General features: G+C 34.3%; 1 protein-coding gene across 1 annotated transcript; it reads left to right on the top strand.

Annotated features, from left to right (window-relative positions):
- Positions 1–4654: 4654 nt before the first annotated feature.
- LOC128239455 (oxygen-dependent coproporphyrinogen-III oxidase-like) lies at positions 4655–21801 on the top strand. Its single transcript, XM_052956091.1, has 13 exons — positions 4655–4863; positions 6163–6263; positions 7608–7761; positions 8795–8845; positions 9388–9465; positions 12365–12483; positions 13111–13177; positions 14209–14334; positions 14742–14853; positions 16994–17073; positions 18394–18473; positions 19045–19174; positions 19684–21801. The coding sequence occupies exons 2-13, from the start codon at positions 6163–6165 to the stop codon at positions 19768–19770; spliced, it is 1185 nt and encodes a 394-aa protein (XP_052812051.1). The 5' UTR covers positions 4655–4863; the 3' UTR covers positions 19771–21801.
- The last annotated feature ends 315 nt before the right edge of the window (positions 21802–22116 follow it).

A 22116-nucleotide genomic window follows, 5' to 3' on the forward strand; every position in this document is an offset into this window, starting at 1 on the left:
TAAAAGTAATATCACGACAGATATACTTTTCTTATGCTTGAACGGTAGTTTGTTGACTTTTGTAGATGTTCAATTTCATTATCATAATTAATAAATAAGTTTATGAAAAGCCTGCAGATCACGTGGTCCTCCCAGGACCACCCCCAGGTGCGATATCCAATAAAACATCGTCACAGAATATAGACGATACATTCATATTTACTACAGCATTTCTACTGCAAACCGATAACATCGCTTATGCTGAAAAAGCGACTGAAGCACGCATACGCATTGCCGTTTACATAACAAACTGTAGCCAGATACCAACTGACCGCCCCGAGCTGTTGACCGCCCCGAGTGGTTGAACGCCCCGAGTTGCCCGAGTGGTTGAACGCCCCTAGTGGTTGAACGCCCCGAGTGGCTCCGAGTGGTTGAACTCCCCGAATGGTTGAGCTCCCCGCGTGGTTGAGCGCCCCGAGTGGTTGAACTCCCCGAATGGTTGAGCTCCCCGCGTGGTTGAGCGCCCCGAGTGGTTGAACTCCCCGAATGGTTGAGCTCCCCGCGTGGTTGAGCGCCCCGAGTGGTTGAACGTTGGATTCGTGTGCGAAAGGTCCCGGGTTTAAAACCCTGCCGCGTCATATCGAAAGACGTTTAAACATGGTACCAGTAGCTCCCTTGCTTGGCGGAGCGGGAGCGGGGGATACTTGGAAAATGGTGTACTCTGTATTGGTTTTAACCCCGTGAATATGAACTTTACATGCACCAAGAGGTAGTATATTCGCAAAAGAGATAGGGTATCGCACGCCGGTGTATCATTCTCTTTTTCCCCAAATCTTCTGATATCTGGATTTGAATGTGAATTGCAGTCACTTCTATCTCTCGCTTTTGACTCACGTAGCATGACCGGTGTACCTGGGTACTCTTAAAGATGCACTCTTACTCCAAGATAAGATTTACCACAATTAATAATATAGTATTAATATACCAAACATGATGGATAAATGCCGAAAACAATAGTTTTTATTACTTAGCAGACTATAGTAGATCACAGTAAATATTTTAGCATTCACCAATCATTTAATATTTTAGCGTTTTCAGATATCAAATACACGGTTACAATCTTGCTATCAGTAATTAATATTTTCCATTTATGCATTATTATAATAGTAAGTAGTTTAAGGTTTATCAGTCAAAATTGATGTTTGTTATACATATATATGTATGTATTGATTTTGAATGAGAGTGTCACTTTAAGCCACGTTAGGTTAAGGACTAAGATTTCTTATTTTTAAGGGGCCCTCCACTGTATTTCAGACGGAGGCCCAGTGAAAAAACTTTGTGACGAATAGAAAAATGCCAAAAATTAGATTAATGTAAATTTGAAACAATCTGGCCACAAATTCTCCAAATACTTCAAAGGTACTCGCTTGTGTGTGTGTTTTTTTTTTTAAATGCATTTATTTTGTATGACGAAACAAAGAGTGGCATATCATTAGGAGTGTTAAAAATAAGATTCTGACGGCTGGAACCCTTCAACAAAAGTTGATATATGCTCAAATAATGCCTCTAAAGTCCACGTTTTTAAAGAGCGTTAAGAAACGCGATTAAAGAAAAGGCTCAAATGTTAAATTATCCCCGTGTTTGAGTGAGAGTCCTTGTGGGCGTGAGGTTTTGTTGTCAGTTTTCTTATTTTTCCTTAACTGGACCGGCGAACGTGGGTTTGCGCCCTATTTAAACCGGAATAATTCTTTGTTTACTTTGCTGCACTCCCACAGATTTACCATTTTTACAACTTTTTATTTTTTTGTCTTTGAAAAAGCATTTTTTGCGAAAATATCTGCAAACCAATAATATAATATTGCTGAAAACAAATCAGATCGTAGATTTTCATATTTCTGTCCGAAAATTAATGTTTTATGGCCTAAACCGTTACTAACGGTTTAAGAAAAATGCATAAAACATCAATTTTTTAACTTACATATAAAAATCTGCGATCTTATTTTGTCAGCAGTCTTATTTAACTGGTTTCCATGGATTTTCGCAAAATTAACTCGTTCCAAGACAAAAAAAAGTTGTCAAAACGTTCAATCTGCGATAGTGCAGCTTTAAAGTGTATACGTTTGTGTATCTTCAATTTTGGTATCAAAGAGTAAAATAGATATAACATAATTCTTTTAAGATAAATTTCAGGCGGAAAAAATGGTGCCAAAATATGAGCTGTAGCAGGTTTAAGTATCATATGTCATTTAACCAGTTTAATTGCTTTAACTTGATCCTGTAAACGAAAACAGGTTTATTATCATATGTGACGAGGCCTGTTAAAAGAGGTATAGGGGTGAAAAAAAGACATTTGCAGTATTTGGTAGTTTATATTGAAAGGTGCTTCATTAGAAATATTTTGGCGCAAATTTGAGGTCCTTAAGTACTTTCGTTGTCATGCCGATTTAAAGAAGCACAAGGATCGATATTTTTTCGGGGAAAGTGTAAAAAAAAACGTATTATTTAGAGATAGTTATACAACAATGCATGTTTTTTATATAATTTGTATTTATATATCATACAAAAAATAACATACAATCTAACTAGTGACACAATTCTAATTAAGTCATGATAATAGACATAATAAAATGTTACCATGACAACCACAATACAATGCAATTCAATATGCAATATATTAGGGATCAAACACGCAGCTCTTAAAAAAGCTACATAAATTACTTAAGTATAGTCAGTCACTGAACAAAATTTGGATATTGAATAAAATTTTGAAAAAAAATGAGTCAGAATGATTAAAACGTTCGTTGCTATGGAAATAGTAGTGCAATAAATAGGTATTGTCTTGTATTTAAAGCTGCACTCTCACAGATTGAACGTTTTGACAACTTCTTTATTTTTTGTCTTAGAATGAGCCAATTTTTGCGAAAATCCATGGAAACCAGTAATATAAGACTGCTGACAAAAAACCCCCACAGATAGCAGATTTTTATATATCAGTTCAAAAATTGATAGTTTATGCATTTTTCTTTACCGTTAGTAACGGTTTAAGCCATAAAACATTAATTTTCGAACGGAAATATGAAAATCTACGATCGGAGTATTTTTCAGCAATCTTATATCATTAATTGGTTTGCAGATATTTACGCAAAAATTTGCTCTTTCCAAGACAAAAGGTAAAAAAGATGTTAAAATGGTCAATCTGTGAGAGTGCAGCTTTAAGCATTTTGTAACTATGCTCATTATACACAATATAAGTTAAAAAAGTTACACAGTTTGTAAAAAATAACTATAAATGTAACACATATAAATAGAAATGTTGTCATGGTAACAAAAATAACAAAGTTGTGTATTTATTGTCTCTTAACATGTTTTTGAAATATTATTACTTAACACAATAACATTTTATAATTTGTAACCAAATGCAATACCATATACATGTATAAAAATATTGACAACAGTAACAGACAAAGTGTTGCCATCAAGAAAACCTCAAGAATCCATTTGAATTACATTACATATTAGGAATCAACAAATCATTTTTTTAAATTCTTAAAAAAACACTGCATAACACAACTAACATATACTAGAAGCTCAATACACATTTGAGCATATGTTTTGTGTCGGAATTGCAGTTTAGACTACATATAAATTTGGTCCAACATTAGTTTACTAGATTATCTAGAATGTGATGATTCAAGCATAAGACAGAAGTTAAATAAAAAAAAGCTTGACATAAAGCTATCAAGGGGAATAGGTAAAAAGTTCACAGGTGAATGATTTTTTTATTGTTGGCTACAATAGACAACACTATTTAAAAAAAATGTTTCACTATACCAAACATGTATATTGTATCATTTGTTAATAGGTCTATTTGCTGATAAAACAAGGATAGGGTTTTAAAGGGGCTGTACTCTGAATGATGAAATAGCGAAAAAAGAAAAAGAAAACTGACATAAGCTTGGTATCGATTTGTACATTGCATTGAAACTTACTAACTGAAGAAGTACCACAACGTTTACAATATTTTGTTTTTGGCAGTTTTTTTTCGTATTTTTCCATTAAAAAAAGACTAAGTACTAGGTAAGTCTACCTAGTAGAATTCATTCCTTATCCGTGATTGGCTAGTCGATGTTATCACGTGATATAACCAAGTTAGGTTTATAGTTTAAATATTCCAACCGTTTAGGTAAGCCTTCGTAGCACAGCGGTTATGGCACTGTTTTGCAATTTTGGCGACACCGGTTCGAACCCGGTCTCCGACTCGATTTTTTTTAACATTTTGGTATTTTTTATAATTATGATATCAAAGAGTAAAACATTTTATTGAATAATTGTCCTGAGATTCGTAACAGAAAAAACACTTTTTTTGGTGCCAATCTGGTGTACAGTCCCTTTAAAAGAACATGCTTCAGAACCCTTTCAATACTCTTAAACTTTAAGAGTAATGGAAGCGTTCTGCATCGTTCACTGCCGTTCAAGGTCCATCCCCTTGATGCAGAATAATTACTATTATTACTCTCAAAACTTGTAATTATAATATGACAACTCTCTTAGAAAACGGTAAACAATTTGAACAGAAAAGAAATAGTGATATAAACTTGATCTTAATCGGTACAGTCGGTACGCGGGTACGGTTCGGTACGGGGTTTAACGTTGCGCAATAGGGTATAGGGTTTGGTTGAATGTAATGGCTGCGCCCATAGGACACTTCGGAAGTATACATACACACTTAATAATAATTACATTCGCGTTCTTCTTTGATTTTATGTGCAATTAATAGAAGAAATAATTTTGAAGACAGATAATATTATTCGCCAATCGTTCAATTGTCAACTTGTTTTATGCGTTTAACAGGTTGACAGCTGGAAGTCCTAGTTTTTAACACCGGTAAGGTTTGACGTGCAGTAAGTAACGTTGATATTGTTCATTTTACATAATAAACTATTTAAGTGGGAAACTTAATATATGTTAGGTAAATCAAAGAAGATATTTAATAGTATTTATCTATATCTTGTCATCATCTTGATAAACAGCAATCTGGGTTATCGTTTAGTGTTAGGCCAATGTTCTTAGACTCACCTTCGCCTAATGCACCACTCAATTGTAACCACAACCCACAAGGTCGAGGGATAGCAGGGGAAATGGGCCATGTTTTTACCTTCTAGGTGGACCCGCAGTGCCGAGTGAATGCTGTGGTTTTGTTTTCATGCCAGAAATAGCGGGGAATGTAACCTAGGTATCCCAGGTAGTCCAAATAATTGTACGTTGACAGATTTTTTTTAGATTTTTGATATGGCAAATCCTTCACGTACAAATTGTTTGGTATCAAAAGTGGGTAGTTGTTCCGATCAGAATTCCGGGTTAAAGCATATAGCGTCTATAAAATATCATAAAAACAAGAAATATTACCAGATAATGTTATTTTATATTAGTTCCGTACACAAAAAATAAATATCCAACTTATAATTATGAGTTTGACGGCTTTTCTTCATTTCATTCTGTCAAAACATAACGATATATACATGAAGGGCACCTGCAAGGCTTCAGGGCACAGTTTTAAATCGCTCGGAACATTTCGACTATGGCCGAACTGTTACGATTGTATAACGAGGTCTATCTCGAAGCTTTGTCGGAGGAGGCCGAGTTATTATGATTGTATCGAGTTGTTCCCCTTCCATAATTGTTTTCTGTGTCAGTCAACTTTCGTTTTATTGGAAAGCTAAACAACTTGTTTTAATGCATTAAATGCTTGTTTAGTGCAAAATAACATTTCACTTACATGGTAAAATATGAATATAACTCTTTATGATCAATTTCAACCATAAAATACTTCACTTAAAACAATTTCAATATTTTTAAAACACCCCCGTTTTTTGCACATTCCCGTTTAGACGTTAGGGATTGGAAGAATCCCGTATAACACGTCTAATATTTTAGACTAGTATCCCAGGATGCCAGGGAATTTTGCGGGGATTTAAGCAGCAGTTTGTTTCTGCAGGGCAGGGTTTTACCCGGGATTGGCTGGACCGAAAGTCAAAGTCCTTGCTTTTCCCTTGACCTGGTGGGGCCGTGGTTACAATTGACTGGTGTGTAAGGATCACCCAAAATATGTTTGATTTACGTAATTGATTGATCTATGTATATGCTGATGAGTCATACTGATGTTCGTGTTTGTTTAACTTTTAGATGATGTCATTTTTACACAAAGTTTTGGCTAAGGCAAGACCGACAAGATGCTTCGGGACGCTTGCGGGAAAAATGAGGACATCATCTACTCACAAATTTGGGTATGTTTACCCTCAGTCATACATGTACAACAAAGCTGAATGAACTCTTAGAGTCTGCTTGATTTTAATAAATTTGATTTGGAATTAAATTGATGAATGTGAAACGTGCGACGTAAAGAAACACACACCAGATAGCCGAGCTTTTTGGCTTCAGAAAACAAACACCAACAGATCCCTTCAGGGAAAAGCATGCTCGACCCTGAAGGGGTCCACTGGTCTTTATATACACTAACTTCTCTATTCTCACATAACTTCTCTATTCTCACATAGCCCGGGCTTTGCTAATTTGCATATTACCAACCAAGTTTACATCCGGTATGAATGTACTTCCGTTTTATACGGAATATTATTATGAACGCACCTACGCTGCTGTAGACCTCTGCCGCCTACAGGGGACCGTTACACTTCAACCAACAGGAAAGCAGAGCTTTCTCTGAAAGATTGTTGAAGTTCCAACTTACTATGCCTCACAGGACAGCTGAGCTTTCTAGCAAGCGCAAAGAAGTGGAGACTATGAACGCACATCCGCCGCCTACAGCGGACTGTTACATATGTACTATACACTATGCATGCTTTGCAATTGCTTGGGGCATGATCATAATTTTTCTATCATATGATAGAATACACCTTAATTACATTAAGATAATACATGTAAGTAAATAATATTTGAGATACATGTAAATAAGATAAACTACTGTTTTATAAAATAATATTTAAGTAATTAATTTTGCTTAATGAAATAAGGTACTTAAGTGAGCGACTGTAACGCAAGTTTTAGAGAAATTTGGGCGGGCAAACTAGTTCTGATTTGGTATGAAATATTCCCATATTTAAGAGGTCATAGGCTTTTAAAGGAAAACATTATCAATGAAGAACTTTTATTTTTTGCTTGTAAAATTAAGTTAAGTCCAAATTAACCAATGGAAACCAGGTATATAATACTGCTGACAAAAAATCAGATCGCAGATTTGTATATTTAAGTTCAAAAAATGATGTTTTATGCATTTTTCTTAAACCGTGAGTAACAGTTTAAGCCATAAAACATTTATTTTCGAACGGAAATATGAAAATCTATGATTTGATTTTTTGTCAGCAATCTTATATCATTGGTTTGCAGATATTTACGCAAATTTTTTCTCTTTCCAAGACAAAAAATAAAAAAAGTTGTAAAAATGGTATATCTGTGTGAGTGCAGCTTTGAAGTGTGTTACAGTTAAGATTTTTTCCAGAAATGGAGCCTGATGATTGTATACTTGATTAAGCAGTTGTTTCAAAGTAAAGGAAAAACCGTTACCAACTTAAAAAAGATAAAATGTTAAGTGATAATGTTTCTATATTATGCAGGCGGGTTTTGTTGGTAGGCGTGGGAGGGACGTCAGTTGTAGTAGGCGCTGTTACCCTCTGGACCAAGGGAGGAAACTCTGTATTGGCTGCCTCCATGTTAGAAGGCAAAGACTGGATGAGCTCCCCTATCACTGACCATCATGAAATGGAAAAGGTATCTGGCAGTGTAACTGTTTTAGATAACAAGGAACTGTTTTAAATAACAAATGTGTACATTGAGTGAAAAATGGACTTGCTTTCTACTGAAGCTTGGATTTTATGCTATTTTCTGACTTGCTAAAATCCACAAACTTAGTAACTTTGCCAAATTTTGGAATACATAAAAAAATCAAATGTGTTGGGCCTCTCCTGCGAGAGAGCGTGAAAGCATGCTCCTCAGAGATAGTTTTAATTGAAGAATGTGTAAAGAAGCGTTTTTTTAAATCCATGTTATACAGACTTAAAAACAAGTGATGTTCCGATGATCGATTATAATTGATAATTGATTGGTTGAACCTGAAATCGGTGATAATCGATTGAATGTTATCATAACCGATCATCGATCGAACAGGCCAGTTGTTTTTCTTCTTTCCTCCCATAATTTGCGTTCAGTTAATGTCTGCAAATTTTGTCATTTATACATTAGGAAGTGTTCATTTGTTGTTGTTAACAATATGGCCGAAAGCAACAACACTAAATAACTTTAAACAAACACATACCATAGTTAAGGATTACAAGTTATTTTACAAAAATAAAACTACAATTAAGGTCTTGTCAAAAACCGATTGTACTATTGATAATTACTTGAGTGGAACCAATTATGGATACCCGGTAGTCAAACTGGAACCAATACCCAACACTATGAAAAACACATTTTTGAAATTTAGGTGCAGATTCGGCCTCTTTGCTTATGCTTGGCTTATCCAGGGTTTTCAGAATAATTTAAAAAGTTGTTTAATACTTTTAATTGATATTCAGATGAATAGAGAAACATCTTAAGTCGAAACACTCATATACATTTATGTGTTTGAATGTACATGTTTGTGATATACATAAAATTAAATTAAAAAAGATAGTGTTAGTAATTGGAAAGAAAAACAATAATTAATGTATAATCTCAGTCACTGTAGGAACATACTGTTAATGTTTTATGGTTTTTAGTTTGATTACGAGCTGGTCAGTCCAATATCATTCTTATTTTCCTTCAGAATGCTGATTCTATGAGGATCAAAATGGAGATGATGATTATGGACATCCAGGTACACTTGTTAAAACAATCATTGTTTAACATGAATGTAAATTTATTGGTACAGTCCATTCTGTTTTCCAAGACCTACACAAAACTGTTAGTAATCTCAAGAAACTTGGTATACTTATTATCAGTGTTAGTAGTGATATGCATTATAGCAATATATGTACCAAAACCCATTACTTTGATTTAAATAATTGTCATATTGAGACCCTTGATTGCGAAAAATACACCGACGTTGGCATCCACGTGCAGTACTCTTTTCAGACTTCAATTTGGTTTAATTTTTATTCTAAATAAACAATTAGTAATGCTGTGTCATGGTTTTTGCTGTCAGTGTTCATAATTTTGTTTCTGCTCTTGAACTGAGATATTTTTCCTCCAATCTTAACTAAGCTTGGCAGCAATGATTATTGGCATAATATTTTAACAAAGTTGTCAATACTCATAGAGTTATGACCCTTGAATTATCAGATGTTGGGCGCTCCAAAGAGGCAACTCATTCTATTCACAAAATTCTAGTTTGTTGGTTTAAATTGCTCTATGTTACAGCGGGAGTTTTGCCGAGCCCTTGAGGCAGAGGAGGAGGATGATATGAAGTTCAAGGTCGACAAGTGGAGCAGAAAACAGGTACCATGTTCGTTTTTTTGTTGTTTGCTCAATTGATTTTACTAATTTTATTTTTGCTTTAACTGTCAGTTAAGGCACTTTCTGTCACCGGCTTATCATGGCAGGAAAATGAAAATCATGTTGTCCAGTGGTTTTGTCCATCCATGTTGTCCTTTTTATCTTTCAAGTGACACTCATATTTAAAATCAATACATACACATGTATTACAAACATAAATTTTCTGTGTTTAACCTTGAACTACTTGCTTAATAATGCATTTATGGAAAATAATAATTACTGATAACAAGATTGTAAACATATATTTCATAGCTGAAAATGAACAAATATTAAATGACGTTTTGGTTGTAAAAGATTTACAGAAATCAAACTATCGTCTTATAAGGTAGAAATCCCATGTTTTCTGCACCTTTCTTTCAAATCGAACACAGTGTCCTTCATAAAAACCATTGTTTTCGACATTGATTCATCCTTTTCGGTAAAACAATTGTATTAATTGTGGTACATATTATTTGAGAGTAAAAGTGCATCTTTAAACTTTCTTGTCTGCTGTCTAGCTTAAACTTCCTTAGCCAATCTTTATCAAACTTGTTCAAAGATTCACCATGATACATTCAAATTGTAATATCTTTCAACAGAAAGAAGAGCTTTTTTAGCTCACCTGTCACATAGTGACAAGGTGAGCTTTTGTGATCACAATTTGTCCGTCGTCCGTCCATCCGTCCGTCCGTAAACTTTCACTTTAAACGACATCTCCTCATAAACCGCTTAGCCAATTTCATCCAAACTTCACAGGAATGTTCCTTGGGTGGTCCCCTTTAAAAATTGTTCAAAGAATTGAATTCAATGCAGAACTCTGGTTGCCATGGCAACGGAAAGGAAAAACTTTAAAAATCTTCTTCTCCAAAACCACAAGGCCTAGGGCCTTAATAATTGGTATATAGCATCATCTAGTGGTCCTCTACCAAAATTGTTAAAACTATCCCCCTGGGGTCAAAAATGGCCCCGCCCCGGGGGTCACTTGTTTTACATAGACTTATATAGGGAAAACTTTAATCTTCTTCTCAAAAACCACAAGGCCTAGAATGTTGAAAATTGGTATGTGTCATCATGTAGTGGTCCTCTACAATTTTTTTTCAAATTATTCTCTTAGATATTTGGTATACAGCATCATCTAGTGGACCTCTACCAGATTTGTTCAAATTATTGCCACAGGGTGAAAATTGACCCCGCCTAGGGGGTCCTTGTTTTTACGTAGTGTTATATAGTAAATCTTTAAAAATATTCTTCTCCAGAACCGTAAGGCCAGGAGCTTAGATATTTGGTATACAACATCATCTTGTGGACCTCTATCAAAGTTGTTCAAATTATTGCCACAGGGTCAAAATTGGCCCCGCCCTGAAAGTTATTTGTTTTTATATAGTCTTATATAATAAAACTTTAAAAATCCTTTTCTCCAAAATATAAGACCTAGAGCTTTCGTATTTGGTATATAGTGTTACCTAGTGGACCTACACCAAAGGTATTCAAATTATTGTCCCGGGGTCAAATTGGCCTTGCTCAGGGGTCATTTGTTTCTACATTGTCTTGTCACTTAAACATCTTTTCCTCTGAAAGTAAAGGTCAGAATGACTCCATACTTGATATGTAGCATCCTTACATGGTCCTCCCTCAACTTTGTTCAAATGGTTTTGTTTGGCCCCTTTTAGGGGTCACCAGAGCAAAAAAATAGAAAAACCTTTAAACAACTTGATCTTATTAACTGCTTGATGGATTTTCAAGTCTGAAGCATCCTAGCATGGTCCTCTGTCAGGTCTTTTCAAATAATTTTGTTTGGCCCCTTTTAAGGGCCACCACAGCTAAAATTAGTAAAAACAACTTAACATTTTCTTCGCATGAACCCCTTGATAGATCTTCAGCAAATTTGGTTTGAAGTGTCCTTGCATGGACCTCTCTTAAATTTGTTCACATAATTTTGTTTGGCCCCTTTTAGCTAAAAATAGAGTAAAAAACGATTATTCTTGTGAATCTCTTGATGGATATTTACCAAATTTTGTCTGAAGCACCCTTGCATAGACTTCTCTCAAATGTATTAAAATAATTTTGTTTGGTCTCTTTTATTTTCATATTTGCATATTGATGGAACCGTACAGAGATATTGAATGGCGTACTAATTAGTGCAACATCGGTTGTTGAAATTACAATTTTTTTTTATAGATACAGCCCTGAAATTTAGATGACATATACAGTTTTGCACAGTGATTTTAAAACTGACTTTCAGTGACCATGAATGGGACCTGCTGACCTACTTTCTTAATATTTTAGCATTAGTTTGACATTTGAAACATGTAGCTCAAATTACTCAGGTGAGCGATCCAGGGTCATCATGACCCTCGTTTATTTATATGGTAACTGGTATATTTACTTTTATTATTACCGTTCTATTTTTTATGAAAGCCATATTGTAAATAATAATTTTATATGGCTTTTTACTATTTTTGATGAAAGCCTTAATGTAAATATTAAATAATTTCATATAGCTTTTATTACAATTTCTACAATTTTTATTGACTTAGTTGTTTTGGACTGAAATTATAAAAAAATGAGAAATTTTTGGACCAATTTTTTCGACACTTTTTGAAACTGAAATCAACTGGTCAAAATTGGTCCAGACCGGCAAATTGCCGGTTTTTAGGAGCCCTGCTTTTTACTATTTTTGATGAAAGCCATATTGTTAATAAGTATTTTATATGGCTTACTATTTTGAATGAAAGCCATATTGTTAATATTTTTTTATATGGCTTCTGTTATTTTTGATGAAAGCCATATTGTAAATACTAATTTTATATGGCTTAAGGTGATACCAATAAATAAGGTCATAATAATTACCTCTTGTTTGCAGGGTGGAGGAGGTATCACCTGTGTGTTGCAGGATGGAAGGGTGTTTGAGAAGGCGGGCGTGAACATTTCTGTCGTCAGTGGCAACCTGCCTCCACAAGCAGTTCAACAGATGAAGTCCAGGTACAGGAAAGAACGAGTGATAATGCTTGGGATGTGAACATTGAACTTTATTAAAGCTGCACTCTCTTAGTTTGAACGTTTTGACCACTTTTTTATTTTTTTGTCCTGGAACAAGTCAGTTTTTGTGAGAATGGAAACGACTGATATAAGACTGCCGAAAAAAATTGGATTGCAGGTTTCATATATATGTTCAAAAATTGATGTTTTATGAATTCTTCTTAAAGCGTTAGAACAATAGAACAGATCTCAATCGTTTTGGGAAATTGCCAAAATTTTTGTTCTTAAAGCGTTAGTAACGCTTTTAGCCATAAAACTTCAATTCTCAAACGTAATTACATGTATGAAAAACTGCTATCTGATCTTTTGTCACTTGTTTCATTGTCTTCAGGTACATGTACATGTACATTTACAGCCATTAAACATCATTTGACCAAACACAAGAGTCGCTTTTTGTAATATCAGAGATGTTCCGAAGATACTGTGTTTGTTAGAATATGAATGGAATTGAAAAAGTATTCACTCTTTTAAGAAACACAAAACGAGTGTAAATATTTTTTTTTTTTAAAAACAACAAAAAAACATGGGTAATATATATCAATCCACCATGACGATTTTTTTTTCTTCCAGGGGTAAGGTCCTTGAAGGGAAAACCCTGCCCTTCTTTGCAACAGGAATCAGCTCAGTCATACACCCTGTATGTACTTTTAGTTTATATTAATTTCTTTTCACACATTTTGAGAGGACGTTAAAAAGTACCCCTGGTGGGGATAGAACCCACAACCTCTTGGATGAGAGGCGGGCACTTATACCACTAGACCACACTCACCCTCTTGGGTGCTTTTAGCAAGTTAGTCACAGGTTTTATGTTGGCAACATTTTTTTCAAACTTTGTTCAAATTGAGAAACTTTACTTACTTCTATTGAGAGACAACATATGGTGTATACTCATTTGAGCAGAATTTTGCAAAACAAATCCTAAAGTTGTTCCCTTTCCAATACACTTACTTATGCTTTTTGGTAGAATAGAGTATTTTCTGTCCTTTTTTTAACAATTAATAATTCAGGTCTTAGTAAAACTTTTTATGATGTTATTGTAATATGCATTTTTTTCACGTGAAATTAATGTTTTTCGAGGTCTGGCTCTTTAAACCTTAATGTATTCACATGAGTTTTTCCTTGATAACATCAAAGAGTTTGGCCATAATCTCGGTTACTAATAAAGAAATAAAAACTGGTTAAAATTTCAAATTTGCTGGAAAAAAAAATGTGGTTATTCCCCATAGAATATGATTATATTATTCATGCAATGTTGACAAACTGCGATATACTAGTAATTTGTTTTGAATTTGCTCACTCAGTGTTTATAAGTAAACATTCACGTAGTATTTGACTTGTCAAAATAAAAAGGCTCATAAAGGTTGTTTATTCAACTAATGAAGTTAATTTTGATATTTTTATGTATTGATATCCATTAACTTGGTTTTTAAAGCATCGCCCGGGTTTGATTCCCAGCCTGGAGACATCTGAGTTTGGTTTGTGGTCACCAAGCCACAAAAGTGGGTTTCCTCCCAAGTATTTTGGTTTCCCCCACAAGACAAGATCACACGCTCGCGTAACATCATGCCGACAAAAAAGATTAATATAAAGTTGTAATAACTTGTTTCACAGTTGTTGTAAAATGAATACCAGTAAGTTTTAATTAAATACATCACCTTAATATTACAGAGGAACCCTAATGTGCCGACAGTGCATTTCAACTACCGGTACTTCGAGGTGACAGATGAAAAGGGAACCAAGCATTGGTGGTTTGGGGGAGGTACTGATCTCACACCTTACACCCTAGATGAAAAGGTAATTAAAGAATGATTACTGATTAAGCCTGTCTGTTGTTAATTTTTTAAAGAAACCGACAGTCAAAGTATTGTCATAGGCTTGACGTTGTTGGCTGTTTGTGAAGGTGGCGGCATTGTGCAAATTTAATCTAAGGCATAAGTATCATTCGCATATATTTTCGTAAAAGAAACGAAATAAAGATAAGTGTTTGATCCTTTCTGTGTCTGAGTCTATAATCAGATTTGAGACTGTTAGTATTCATGGACCCAGAAGTGATGTCAAATTTGACAGGCCATATGAAAGTGGCCCTGGTGGAACTCAAAGCCACCTTTTATGTGAAAGTTGGATGCCAATACATGTACATTTGTAGATAATCTCACTCTGATTGAGAATTGTATGAGCTGTTGTCATTATATTCATTGCAGGATGTCAAGCACTTTCACAAGACATTGAAGAAAACTTGTGATAAACACCAAAGCAACTACTACCCAGACTTCAAGAACTGGTGCGATGAATACTTCTATATAAAACACAGAGGTAATACAAATGTATATACATAGTGAATATTATGTTAGTCCATTGATCTGTGGATATATATTACATGTACAGTCGAACCCTGTTGACTCAAACTGGCTTGGTTTTGAATTCCTTGTTGGCTTAAAGTTGAACTGGATATAAAGGATTGATTTCTTGATGCTGAAGGTAAGCATTCCCGCTTGGCTCGAATTTTCCCAGGTTCGAGGTATTTTCGCTGGTCCCTGGGCGTTCGTGCCAACGGGGTTGTACTGTACTTCGAGGTGTTTGCATAAAGTCCATATTGCACAGACCAAAGGTTGAGAGTGATAATTCTTAAAGCTGCACTCTCACAGATATACGGTTTTGTCAATTTGTTTATTTTTTGTCTTGGAAAGAGCATTTTTTTTGCGTAAATATCTCCAAAACAATGATAAAAGATTGCTGAATGAAGATCAGATTGCAGATTTTCATATTTCTGTTAGAAAATTAATGTTTCATGGTTTAAACCGTTACTAATTGTATTAGGAAAATGCATAAAACATTATTTTTTGTTCTTAAGTATAAAAATCTGCAATCTTATATTTTGTCAACAGTCTTATAACTGGTTTCCAAAAATGTTGACAAAAATTGGCTCGTTCCAAGACAATAAATAAAAAAGTTGTCAAAACGCTCATTCTGTGAGAGTGCAGCTTTAAAACAAGCAACATGAAATGATTCAATTCCACAGATCATATGACTATCATTATATTTCATTTATATTATACATAATATAACAAAATGTTTTTAAAATAAATAATAATAATTATTTTTTTCCTTACAAAAGCATTTAAACTTTTCAAAAAAAAATCTTTTACGTAGTACTGTGGAAGTAGATTTGCGCATGCGCACTAGAATACTGTTTTATACAGAACGATTCAGAAAACTCTATGGGCCGATTTTTCAGAACATTGTTAAAGATGCAATCTTACTCCCAAATAAAATTTACCACAATTATTACTATTGTTTTAATATTCTGAAAAGGATGAATAAATGTCGAAAGCAATGGTTCTTATGAAGGATACCAAGTTTAATTTGAAAGAAATGAGCATAAAACACGGTAAATTTACCTTATGAGACAAGAGTAGATCACAGTATATCATTTAACATTCACCAATCATTTAATATTTTTGCGTTTTCTGTTATTATATACAGGGTGACAAACTTGTTATTGGTTATCAATATCTTCCATCAATACATTATTTAGTAAGTAGTTGACTGGTAATTCAGTCAAAATTGATGTTTGTTATACATGTGTATGTACTGATTTTGAATAAAAGTGTCACTTTAAGGTTCACAGGGTTGTTAACTGGATCATTGTTAACTTTCAAATCTGTAATACCGATACTCAAAAAGTTTCATTATACACATGTGATCTACGGTACTTGTCAAAAATATTGAGATAACTGATTTAGCTATGCTGGTTTTATCTCAATATATGAGCACATAATAAAATAGTTCACCTTTAAAAGTTAACAACTATACCGTTAACAACGTTGTTAACTTTAACAAAGTTCTAAGAAACCAGCCAAATATGTAGACGGATTATTTCGGTTTCCAAATTTTATGTTCTAATCTTAAAATCTTTTAGACAGAAATTCAACAGGTAGGAAATAAAAAACAACCCCATTTATTGTCCAGTTATGATATTATGTGACAGTGTTTGAGGGCATTATGCCTATTGTGGGATAAATTCCCTATGTAACCCAAAAGTTATGCCCCTTGTATGTTAAAAATAGGGCTAGTTTTAAATTTTTATATTAATCACTCTCGTTGGCACGGTGTTGCACGACAGTGTGGTCTTGTGTTGTTAGGGTCACCGGAGTACCCAGAGGAAACCCACTTGTCAACTTGGTGACCACTAACCCAACTCACATGCTACCAGTCCGGGAATTGAACCCGGGTCCCTTAGCCAGAAGCGAGTGCATTAACCACTGCGCTAACCGGACAACCCCCCCAAAAAATAGGGTTTTGTCATGTGCAGACAATAAAGTTCTTTTAATTCAATCATGATGTAATAGATGACCCATTTTCACATGATAGTTAAATTTTATGAATAAGACCCTGCTCTTTTGGGTTCCCCTTATAGTAAAAAATAAGTCATAATTATTGCTTTGACCTTCAGGTGAAAGTCGTGGAGTAGGAGGAATTTTCTTTGATGACCTTGAGGATGGAGATCCACAAGAGCTCTTCAACTTTGTCAAAGTAAGACATCATTATTACTTTATTGTTTTTTATCACTTTCTTAAAGTGTTTATATAATAGTAAAATACTGAAAACTGTCAAAAAGGACAGTAAAAGAAACAAAGATCTGCCGCTGCTTTTTTCTAAGATTGAGACTGATCGACATCATGTAAAATTGTCTTTTTTGTTCTTAAACACCCTTTCTTGAAGTTTTGACTTTTATTTTATTTTTTTTTGTCTCAGAATCAACTGATTTTGGCACCAATGCACTCAATTCAATCATATAAGACAACTCACAAACAAACAGATCTAGATTGTCTGAAAACTGCTTAATAACTCAATTTTCTCAAAGTGGTAGTGACGCCTTTAGACATAAAACATCAATTTTTGGATGCAAAATATGAAAACCTGCGATCTGATATGTTGTTAGCAGTCGTATATCACTGATGTTAAGACATTAACGCAAAAAAGGCTCATTCCAAGAAAAAGAATAAAAAAATAAAAAAATCTGTGAGAGTGCAGCTTTAAATTCAACAATCTCTTTAACTGTTTTATTTCACATGTAGAAAATGTTATGCTTAGTGTATATTCTTCAATTAAAATATGGAAACTTAATTTAAAAATAAAAGTTTACGGACGGACGGACGCCGGACGGACGCCGGACAAATTGTGATCACAAAAGCTCACCTTGTCACTATGTGACAGGTGAGCTAAAAATAATATAAAAATCCATTTTAAATAATTAGTTATTTAAAAAAATATATCAATTCAAATATAATTCAAAAATTAAGTTAAAATATGTTAAAATTTTCCTAAGATGCTTCTGTAATACGGACCCAGCATGTATTACAGTTTTACCTGCGGCATACGAGTCTCCGGCTACGTACAGTATGTTGCCTGATCAATAACTTTAAAAGCCTTTTCCCAAATATCACCAAATTTACTCAGTATGTATATGGGTATTATATCTTGGACAAGTTTGATAACCAGCCATATCGCGTAAGTCACTCGAAAGTTATCGCCTACTCGAAAGTTATAGCCTTTTGATCATAAAATCGACTTGTCCAATCAATAATTTAAAAATCCTTTGTCCAATGTGTATAGGCATTATATATCTAACATATTTGATAACCAGCCTCAGTCACTCCAGAGTTATGACCCTTGAGTTGGCAAAACTGTCTGTACAGTGTCCCCTCTCTAAATTTGGCCTAATGTACAAGCACTTATTACCAAACTTGGTCTCCTTAAATTAAGAAGAGCATATTTTGTGACAGTTCGCCCTCTTGTTTAAAGTGATTTCTAGTTATTCTTTTGTTGTTCATTGTATTTATTTTGCTGCAGGATTGTGCCAAGTCTGTAGTGCCCTCCTATATACCCCTCGTGACGAAAAACAAGAAGAAGGGCTATGGATATAACGAGAGGTATACATTAATATTCAATAAAACAATGGAAACCTCAGGTGGAAGCCCAGTAGACTGGGCCCTGTTTTAATAAGAAATTTTTGTCATTTACCTTACACTGCGTAAGAGTGCTCAGGTACACTCGTAAATTTACATGCATTATATATGCCATAAACAGTGTGTGAATACCACATGATGAATTGCGTCATAAATGCTCTGGTAAGTTAGGGAAGGTAATATTCTACTTACTAGAATGAAGACTTTTAACAAAGATAACCTTAATATTTCTTCATCATTTTAAGTGAAACATAGCGCCATCTAGGCCATCTAGGCCGCTTACAGAGGCCAACCTTCGGTCTTTTACCAGAGTTTAATTGAGTTTTGTATCTTAAAACACTTCAACAAACCTTTTCATTAAACCTCCCCTGATAGAGCACTGTCAAAACATTGTTTTGGAAACAGGTTTGTCAAAGTGTTTGAGGAAACCAACTTATCAAACTCCTGTATGAAAACAAAGGTTGGGTTCTTAAAGCGACAGAGACTGAGGGAATTTATAAGCAATGTTTAAATGGTCTAATGTCATTTGCTACAGGAGATGGCAGTTGTTACGCAGAGGACGGTATGTGGAATTCAATCTAGTGTACGATCGGGGAACCAAGTTTGGACTTTTCACACCGGGAGCTAGATTCGAGAGTATTCTCATGTCACTTCCACTCAATGCAGTAAGGTTTAGTTGGAATGGAATTAAAATGACACATTTTTTCTGACTGACCCTTACGTTTGCTTCCGACCTGTTTTTTTATTGCCACAATTATTTTCTGTATGTAATCTTATTTTATTTCATAGTCAAAACTCGCTATGTCGATGTCTTTGGTACCTCAGGAATACTTTGAGATAACGAGCATTCAATATATCCGAAAAACAAAAGTGTCTAACTTAACCCAACACATTTGTAAAAAAAGTTTGACATAACCAGAACATCGAAATAGCAGAGTTCTACATAGCGAGTTTCGACTTTCGATTATGTAGTTGAGGGATACATTTAGTTATGTTTTAACACTTTATTCTTTCCATCGAAATATGTTAACCTTATAATTTTCTAAATTAAAAAAATATATTCTTATTTCTCTAAAATTGTAATGTAGTCTTGAGTTTTGTATCAACCATTGTCATATGACTTGTAAGCAACTAGTCAACACGGCCTGTTCATTGACTGTCGTGTTGTTCACAGAGCTGGGAATACTGTCATGAGCCAGAGCCCGGATCTGAGGAGGCAAAGCTGACTGAAGTTCTGAAGAACCCACGTGATTGGGTATGATTTGAGGAAGCCCAGACTGACTGATTGACCCACCATATAGCAGGAATCTACAGGAACAGGTGTTTATTGTTTTGGACAAGACTGCAGCTCACTGTGTTATATGTGAACTGTCTATCCTCTAGTGATTCAATGGTACCATCTTCTTTGTGAACGTTATACATTCTATTTTTTGAAGCTATTAATATATTTAATAACAATACGCTACAATACTATCATTTTTTAAAAAAGAGTTTCATTTAGTCCGCTTTTAAAGGTAAAATTGATTTGTGATTAAGCCAGTAATAACACCCTCCATTTAATATGTGGTGTTGACCTAATGTTAAACGCAAATACCACTCTTGAGAAAACAATATATCCAAACAATCCACAATATCAATGTCAAAATTACTACAAAGGGGGAGAACTCATGAAACTCATGAAACAAAATCAAAGCACTGAAAGCACTCATAAGTACAACATTAACACCTAATAATTCCAGAAAACGTATGTTATTTTGTTGAACAATTGTTGATAAGACCACCCCTATGACTGTGTGGTTTTCCATGGACGTGTTTGCTGACAGTTATTCCACCAAGTGGACGAAATTGAAACTGGCCTTAATTTCTCAAGCATTTTCAGGCATAACATTTTTTTTTATCTTATTTTCATAATCTTTAGGCTAAAAAATCTTTAGGCTAAAACAATAAATTTGCTTATTGTTCTTATTTTTGTTTCTCCTTTGTCAATGGACAAGTTTTTTTAAAAATAATTTTTAATAACAAAAAGTTCTATTTTTATAATCATACATGTACATACATATAATATATTTGTGGTCTGCAACTCGGAGTTCATATAACTGTTCCATTGGCATGATGTAAATTATGACTTACTTTCTCATGACGTTGTTGTATATGTTTGCGTTACTGTTATTATTATATGATATTTATCTGTTGGCCACATTGGTGCTTTATGCAATATGGGAAATGGGTTGGTGGTGTTTTTTGTTTAAATCATTAAAATGTTTCACAGTCAAAACTCGCTTTGTCAAAGTCGTTGGGACCTTGAGAAATACCTCGAGATAACAAACCTTTGACATAACTGAAGTGCAATATATTGCTTTAAACTAAATCCAACAGTACGACATAACTAGAAAATGAGTTAACAGAGTTTGACATAACGAGTTTCGACAGTACTTGCTTTCAATGTATGGATATACACGGAGTCTTGTGGCTTCAAAAATGGCAGTGTTTCCTTTCGAGGAAAAAGCTCATATTGTGTTTCATTAAACATAATTATCACTTTTTTTGACAGATATAAAAATTGACATGAAGAATTCAGGTGTATTTGTGCTAGTTTGACTCTAGGAGTTTATATTTTTTTATGCGACGCAATTTTCTAAAGTATGTGTTCACAAACGTTTTGATCACCACTTATACATTGACATATTTTATTAGTTATTATACATACAGTACATATCATGAATGACACAGGGATTGCTTTGCCTGGCATCGTCTGTGCCAGTGTCACACTTGTTTTCGATCAACGTCTTTTAAACGACTTGCCAGGTGCATATTTATTGTGACCTTGACTAAAAAGATACTACGAGCATTTCCGATCAGTATCTTTTAAACGGCTTGTCTTGAACCTTTACCTTGATAAGTAGATGACCCCTATTGATTTTTGGGTCAAAGGTCAAGGTCATGGTATCCTTTATTATAAACAATATGAGAGCTCCCGACCTGATTTGCATATTTTTTGTTGACAGTCAGTGACCTCAGGTACATGCATATTATTGTAGAGAGATGTTAGGGTATACTATACAATTTGTGTTTAATAAAAAAAAAAACATTATTGTGATTTAGTTGCTTTACTTTTGCTGTTATTAAAACACAGATTGACTGACTCTTCATATGACCTTAAATTTATATGATAATAAATATATACGATATATGTAGATGATAAATTATAGGCTTTTTGAAGTATTATTGAATAATTCTACTATTACTACTATTACTATTAAAATACCATTTTAATAAAATGTAGTGAAATCAACATTTTGTGCTTTATTGGTCTTTTAAAATCTACCTCTGGGGCTTATACAGGTGTGGCCCTCGTCCTGTCACGCCACGTCACGTCACGTCACACAATCTGGTTGTGTATGTAGCTCGAAAATATTACACCTACCCCAATACAATTTTATACAAATGTTGGTCAGTGAGAGCAAATGCGCACCGGCATTTTAATGAAATGTAGTCCCTAATAACTATTGTTAAAAGATGTATCCTACTTAACATGTCAGCGACCACATTAGGTCACTGTCTAACGTATAAAATTCCAAAACTACTTTCACTTTGGCATGCTGACAGG

Source organism: Mya arenaria, chromosome 6 (genome assembly GCF_026914265.1).
Source record: "Mya arenaria isolate MELC-2E11 chromosome 6, ASM2691426v1".
Lineage (NCBI taxonomy): Eukaryota > Metazoa > Mollusca > Bivalvia > Myida > Myidae > Mya > Mya arenaria.

What these genes read in the sequence shown, in the direction of transcription:
- LOC128239455 (XM_052956091.1), top strand. Translation starts at nt 6,163, where the DNA reads ATGATGTCATTTTTACACAAAGTTTTGGCTAAGGCAAGACCGACAAGA. An exon ending in TCATCTACTCACAAATTTGG is followed by an intron (nt 6,264 to 7,607) that starts GTATGTTTACCC and finishes TATATTATGCAG; the next exon opens with GCGGGTTTTGTTGGTAGGCG. An exon ending in ACCATCATGAAATGGAAAAG is followed by an intron (nt 7,762 to 8,794) that starts GTATCTGGCAGT and finishes ATTTTCCTTCAG; the next exon opens with AATGCTGATTCTATGAGGAT.